The sequence below is a fragment of the Tetrao urogallus genome, assembly GCF_951394365.1.
Source record: "Tetrao urogallus genome assembly, chromosome: 1".
Taxonomy (NCBI): domain Eukaryota; kingdom Metazoa; phylum Chordata; class Aves; order Galliformes; family Phasianidae; genus Tetrao; species Tetrao urogallus.
Genome location: NC_136813.1, coordinates 137,420,408 through 137,427,902, shown reverse-complemented (window position 1 = coordinate 137,427,902; position 7,495 = coordinate 137,420,408). Strand labels below are relative to the sequence as shown.

General features: G+C 49.4%; 1 protein-coding gene across 1 annotated transcript in view; it reads left to right on the top strand.

Moving 5' to 3' along the window:
* Window positions 1-1,376: 1,376 nt before the first annotated feature.
* Window positions 1,377-7,495, top strand: part of TMEM178B (transmembrane protein 178B) — a gene marked incomplete at both ends in the record, with an annotated part of 210,715 nt that continues 204,596 nt past the window's right edge. The window contains one exon of the mRNA XM_079543173.1: window positions 1,377-1,758. Coding sequence (XP_079399299.1) covers window positions 1,377-1,758 — 382 coding nt within the window. The remainder of the gene's footprint in view (window positions 1,759-7,495) is intronic.

Here is a 7,495-nt window from a genome sequence, read left to right as displayed (position 1 = left end):
AAAAAAAAAAAAAAAAAAAAGATGTCTGAATACATCTCTGCTGATGCCGAGGATACGTCTCACGTGAAGCCGCTGAGCTAAAACCCTCGGCTCCTCCGTCGGAGATCAGGCCATATGGCAGAGAAACGGCGCAGACCCAGAGCTGTTGACAACTGTTAGGGGCTGCCTTCCCCTCCCCGCCTGAGGTGTGCGGCGGTGTTTTTTTTTTCGCCCCTGGTTTGTTTTGGTTCCATTCCCCGCGAGCTCCCCGCCCCGCTCCCGAGCATCCTTCCAGCCGTACGTAGCCCTGCCTTCATCCTGCAGATGCTTCACGCGCCCGTGCGCTAAGAAAGCGGCGCGCGACAAACCGAAGCGGCGCTGACGAAGGAAGGCGAACGAACGCCGGCGGAAGGGGGTGGAGGAGGGATGCCGGGGCCCAGGACCCGTGCCGCCTAGCGGGAGCCGCCTGCCCGCCGCCGGGCGGCGCGTCCGTAGGCCCCGCGGTCCCTCGGCGCCTCCCGCCCTGCCCGGGCGCCCGCTGCCACAGCGCGTCGGGCCGCCGCTCGGGCAGGGCTCCGGACCGCCGGGGCCGCGCCGCCCGAAGGGAGCGCAGCCGGCGGGACCGGGCGAGCGGATGGCCGGGCCGGCGAGGAGGAGCCGAGACGGTTCGGAAGCCGGGATGTCGGCGGCCGCGAGCGACTGAGCGTCTGAGCGACTCGGGCCGAGTCCGCCGAGGGAGAGACGGAGCCGCGCTCTCCCGCGTTGCCAGCCGCAGCCGGGGAGCCGGCGCTCCGGCCGCGATTTGAAGCGCGGCGGCGACGGATCGCTGCCCGCCTCGCTCCCTCCCTTTCGACCCCTCTTTAAACCCGAGCCGGCCGGCCGGACGATGCCCGCGCCGAGCGGCTGAGGAAGAAGAGACGGGTCACCCCTCGGCGCCGGGAGAGCCCCGCTTCTGCACGGGAGGTGTCCGCCCGCTGAACTTTCTGTCCTGCGGGGCCGGGCTGGATTCACCGAGCCGAAAGCCATCGCTCCCGCGCCTCCCGGCCGGCCGGACCCGTAGATATTAAAGGAACGGCCGCAGCCGCCGAGTCCCTCCGGGTTCGCTCCTCCGTGGCGAGGGCGGCGGGACGTCTGCGCGGGCGGGAGGGAGGAAGGCTGCGCTTCTCCTCGCCGCGTCTCCTCCGCAGGGGAGGGGAGGCCGACGAGCCCCTGGGGCACGACTTGGGAGCGCTCCGGGCGTTCGTCCGCAGCGTGGATGTGAGCCGCGCGAGAGGGGATGCTCCAGGTTGCCTCTGCCCAGTGACGGCCGGCGGCTGCTCCGGGGCTTCGGCGTGGCCTCGCGCTCAAGGGCTTTGCCTGTGGTGAAGATGTCCATGGTGTTCCCGTGAAGCTGAGGTATGGCTGCTGGAAGGTTGCTGCTGTATGCTGGCCTCTCTTTAGCTTTGTGTGCCCTGGGCATGCTGGCTGTGGCGATCTGCTCTGACCACTGGTACGAAACTGATGCCCGGAAGCACAGGGAGAGGTGCAAAAGCATCACCACTAAGAGAAATGATCCTGGCTTTATTTACAACTCCAACAACAACCTGCCTCTCAGGGCCAGCAGGTCGAGGTTGGACCGCTGGGAAGGGAAACTCCTCTTGGCAAGGAACAGGAGGCAGATCTTTGCCATGAGTGCGGTCGACGAGTGCAACAGACAGTACAACTCAACCAACATGGGGCTCTGGAGGAAATGCCACCGACAAGGATTCGACCAAGAGCTGGAGGAGCTGATTGCCAAAGGTAAGGGCTGTTTTTACCAAATGCATGTGCCGGGCCCTCCCGAGCTGAGCGGGAGCTGAGCAGAGCCGGTTGGGCTCCCAGGTGGAGGTGAGCATCCCTAGCCAAACCCTCTCCTTGTGATGGGTAAAGCACCTCGGCTGGGTGCTGCTTCCCAGGGCATCGCCAGGGCAGTTTCCTGTGGGGTCTCCTCCATGGAGATGTGGGGTTTGGGAGCAAGGCAGCAGTGGGGTGAGAGCAGACACACCTCAGAACATCTCTTTCACGTCTCTGTCTCTGTAAGCCCATCACCATGGTATCGGAATATTCTCCACACTGAAGTAAAATGTATGAATAAAGCAGAGCCTCAGTATTTTTTCTTTTATTTTTAGTTTGAGCCTGCTGACTCAGACAGAGTATATAGTATTTTACGAGATGCTACATATGTCTGTATTTTGTCATTCCCTTCCCAAATACCCCATCAGTCCTGAATGACACCATTAGTAGTGCTCACATGTAGGCTTCTATCCTCAAATGGAGTGTAAACAAAGAGAAATGCTAACAAGCAGGAGGAAACCTGGCTTGCTGTTTACACTAAGCTACGTTTAGGAATATTTTCAATGGCTACAAAGCGTTGGATTAATTTATTAGGAGTGTTAGGAATCATTTTCTTTCAGAGTGGAGATGCATCTGTCTGCCTGTAGCATTTTTGTGCTGTTCTTTTTCTAGTCTTCTGGTCCTCCTCCTTCTGTTTTCCCCAAGCGTAGTGGCTCAAGATGATGGTCAGTTTGCCTCAAATGTCTCTTTGATCTGAAGTATTGCAAGAGGAGATATGCTCAAACCCCTGTCTATACATCCCATCCACAAAAGATTTATGTTTTTGTGAGATGACTGGGATTCAGCAGAGGATGACAGCATCTTTGCTGCCCACAGCGTGGTTGCTCCAAACAGCAAAATAACATTTCCCTCCCATGGTTCTTCTGTGGCATTCAGATGGTTCTCTAGAGATTTATTTCCACCGTGGTGAAATCGCTGCTTCTTACGTTGTATTCTCTGTCCCAAGCTCCCTTGGTAGCCTGTGTTGACTCCCTTTTCAGACCATGCACACAGATTTGTTGCTTGAGGCTGATTATTCTCGAGGGATATGCTTTCACATGCACTTGCCAATGTACACATTTAGTTCCGTATGTGTTAAAGGGAGTCATTCAGCTGTGTGGCACAGTATAGACATGCACTGAAGCAGCGCAGACGGGTGATGTAGTGGAGAACCTTTCACCCCTCTCTGTGTTACTGGTGACCCTTAATGTCCAGTTCTACTTAACGACCTTCATGGGATGCATTGGTGGCTTCAATCCTGTTATCAATGGACAAGGGTCTGCATCCTGACACCTCAGTGCTCATGCCAACACCGAGGGATTTCCACTCTCTGTCTAGCTGAGGGTGTGGGCTTGCTGTGGATCACTCTGCCATGTGCACCTTCTGTGCTCGTGGCACAACTGGAGAACTACAACCTTGCCAGCGGGCAAACATTGCAATGGAGAACTCCTTTGCCAAATGAGGTTTCAATTACTAGAGAGATTTTTTGTGTTGAAATAAATTAGCCATTTCTCATTCACCACCCATCTCGTCCCAGACTCAAGAATATCCGGAAGCTGATGAGATTGCTTGGCTATGGGTTGTGTGTAAGAGCAGCTCTGGGAAGTGTTAGTGATAGACAAAATGAGGCACCTTACTCTGAGGTGGTTAAACATGGGAGAGGATAGTCTTTGGAAGATGCTGTCAAGGCTGTGTGTATGTGGTGAGCCACCCTAAATGCATACTGCTTCCTGGGCTTGGAATGGTGCGTGCCGCTGTGCTCCTATCTCTGGTTGTATGCTGGTGGACACAAAACCAATGCTCAGGGTTGGTGCCCCAGAGTCAGGAGAGCGCAGACGTTGGTGTCTTAATTCCTTGCCTTCTCTGATGGCTTTCTGTGGATGCTTTACAAACAAGTTTGTAGTGTGTTAAAAGAAACTTGAAAGGAGGGACACTGATAATGCTGAATACCAATGGCAGTCTTTTCGGAGGAAGAGTTCACCTATATTGTAAGCCTCAGTTATGCTGAAGAGTCTCATGTTTACATTAATGCTTTGTGTTGCTTTGGCATCTTTGGGTTAAGACGCAGGAGAGCAAATACAATGTCTGCTTGGTAACTGACAGCTGCTGACTCGCTCACATATAAAACCAAGGATAGCGGTATTGTAAGATCACTTATCCACTGTAAGTTAGCAGCTGGATCAAAAACAATAAATGGATTTTACTCTTCCTTTACCAAAAAGTAATGTAAAATAGCCACCTATTAAGAATGCCTACATGCTGAAATCTCTGAACTAGAAATTTGATATGGAGCTGTCTTTATGAGGGAGAGCAACTGGTGTCCTTTTTTCCTCCTAAGATATCAGACATTCCTTTACGACCCACAGCTGTATGGTGACAGTGAAATAAGTACATCTGCCGCTGCTGTCAGATGTTGAAAACAGCTCTGTGCTGCAGAGGAGGCAGGTGTTGCGGTTCATCTCGGCAGCACCACGCTGCTTGTCTCGCTTGCCTTCCATGCCAGACGCTCATCTGGAGTTGGAGATTGCAGGGGTGGTGTTTGGGCAAAGCATGCCTGATGTGAATGTGAAGAACTGCAAATGTGCTGTACCTGTAGTCATCAGATACCCTGACTGGAGTGCATCTTCTTGCACTGAGGAAATACCTCTCTGTAAAACCACAGCTCCAGGGCAAATGGCCATTGATACGTGGGCCTTTTACCTTCCATCCTTTGCCAGCTGCTAATTTAATATGGCACACCTCTTAGAAAACTGGGTAAACTAATGTGGTTTCTGGCCCCAAAGATTGCATTTAATACTATGTGTAATTGAATGTGAATGCTATTAAGTTCCTTTTTTTTTCTTTCTTTCTTTTTCTTTTTTTGTCTTTTTACACTGGACAGAACTAAGTGATCCATTTACTCAGAGACACACTTTTCCCTAGGCAAAACTTCCAGTTTTGAGAATGGTAGATTTGTCTATCAAAGGATAATAAAAAATAGTCATTAAGAGCCTAACTAGCTTTGCAAATACCCTGCAGTTATTCTGCTTGTGAACTCTGCTGAAATTAATACAAGCTGTAGGCAATGGCTCGTGGCAGGATCAGGCCCTGTGGTATTTGGCAGTATTCTGATGCCAGTGGTTTTACAAAACAGTTCTGTTTCTGAAGATTCTAGGTCACTACTGGAATTCTATTCTGTATTTATTAAATTTCTTGTAATTAAAACATTTATGTTAGTAATACAGTTAGACAAATAGGCAATGAATTAAAACAGATTTTACATGTGAGCATACTTGGGGAGAGCTAGACAGACGTAGGAACCCAAGGGCCTGGAGGACATTCCAGCACTGCATCAAAACTAGACGACTGATTTGATCTCTTTGTTATAACTGAAAACAAACACAAAATGTACAGAAGATATGTAAGATATAATCAATAAGGAAAGTACTGGAGCCAAACATGCAAACCAAGGCTCGGTCTTGCTAACTTTTACTCACTTGAATAATGTTTGTTCCTGTGAAGAGGCTGTTTAGACTCAGGGGAAGCGCTCATGTAGAGGAGGGCCAGCCAAAGAGGAATTGCTTACGGGGCTGATCCTACGATTCTGCCTTGATCTATGATGGACTCTTTTAACATCTTGGGACCAGAGTTTTATTCTTGATAGCTGAAGCCCCAAGCCAAGGAATGCCAATCCTGGTTTTGTTCAGTGCAATGCTCTAAGCTTCTAATACTCGGATGTCTGCATGTTCTCCTCAGTGAATGAAATAGCCCTGCTGCTCAATGTCCTTTTAAATATAGTGTTTTCCATACCCTGTTGCAGATGCTGGCTGCCTTTCTGCCACTGAGTTTCTAGCAAAAGCAGCATTCCTTCACCCCACCAAAAAATTCTAGGGAACCAAACGCCTCCAGCACTATGCATGGAGAGATTTGAAGTGCAGGTAAGCATCCATTCACAGCAGGGGCAAGGAGGAGGTTGTTTCCTGCCTTGGCAATCACCAGCTCGCAGTGCCTTGTGCACAACTTGTAGTGACCCAGAAAATAAACCTGCAAGTCACAGGGTCTGTCCACACCATTACTTGGATTGCAGCATTGCTTGGATGCTTTCCTGTTCTAGTTGAGAGGGAAACAAGAAAGGATAAAAAGAAATTACATCATTTAATTATAAAGGTACAATAAAGTACACAAAAAAGTTGCACAATAACCAGAGACTGTTCTATTTAGACAATTACTGCTCAGAGGATCTTGCATCTCTCTTCTGGAAGACTGCCAGTTAAACTTGCCTGGATGGGGCTCTGCTGCCTGCCACTGGAATCCAATTTTATTTTAAAAATTTTACAATGACCTTATTATTTCAACTCCCTGTTTACCTTCCTTCCTCCCCAAGGTCCATGGAAGTCATCGTAAATCCTATTTTTAAAACACTTCATTGCATGTACACTCAGACGCATGCCACCATCAAGAAAAACAGAAACTAATTCCTGTGCAGCCTGTCTCCAAACCAAATAACATGCAAGATTTCTGGGATGAAAGCCTTCACTGTTCTGATTGTCAGATGCATGGCACAATTGAGGAAGAAAGGCTTAACGAGACTACTCCAGCCATCACGAGGGATTATTCATACACAATTGGGAAAGCCTGAAGAGAGGCTACTTGCATCTATCTCAGATTTATTTCCATAAAAGTACTCACAGTACCTTGCAGTTCCATAGATTTCAGTTTTAAAATGCAATGTTTTTGCCAGACAAATCAGGACAGCCGTCTTTTTGCGTATGTTCTTCACACCCTTAAAGAATATAAGTGAGTGCTTAGTTTATGTGTTTGAAATCCCACTGCATGTACTTATTATAAAAAGGACTTTTTATTAAAAAAAAAGAAAAAAAAGGCCTGGGGGCTTGGAGCCCCCAGTACAAGAAAGATGCAGAGCTCTTGGAACAAGTCCAGAGGGCCACTAAGATGATCAGAGGTTGGAGCATCTCTCCTATGAAGACAGTTGAGGGAACTGGGCTTGTTTAGCTTGGAGAAGGCTCCAGGGAGATTGCATTGTGGCCTTCCAGTACTCAAAGGGAGCTTGTCAACAGGAGGGGGAATGGCTGTTTACAAGGGTGGATAGTGATAGGACAAAGGGGAAATGGTTTTAAACTGAGACGGGGGAGGTTTAGGTTAGATATTAGGAGGAAGTTTTTCCACACAGAGGGTGGTGACGCACTGGAACAGGTTGCCCAAGGAGGCTGTGGATGCCCCATCCCTGGAGGCATTCAGGGCCAGGCTGGATGTGGCTCTGGGCAGCCTGGTCTGCTGGTTGGTGACCCTGCACATAGCAGGGGGTTGAAACTAGATGAGCATCGTGGTCCTTTTCAACCCAGGCCATTCTATGGTTCTATGATTCTGTGACTTTACTGAAGTCTTGGTTCTGATCCTCACAACGTCAAAATGAATGCTTTATTGAATGCGGTGATGCAGCAAGTTCAGGCCTCTAGTGTTTCCTTTGAGGTTAAAATGGTTCCTACACGGAAAGGCCAGCCCAAGGTCTACGCTCTATTCTGTCACAACAAGATTCTGCTGGAGAGCTTAGCTAAAATTTAATCAGAAGGTGTAATTTCAGTTGCACTTTAGGCTAACCAAGTACTTCACCTCAACATTTCCAGTGACACCGCTGTCTGTTAGCGCAGAAGGAACAATTCATTAA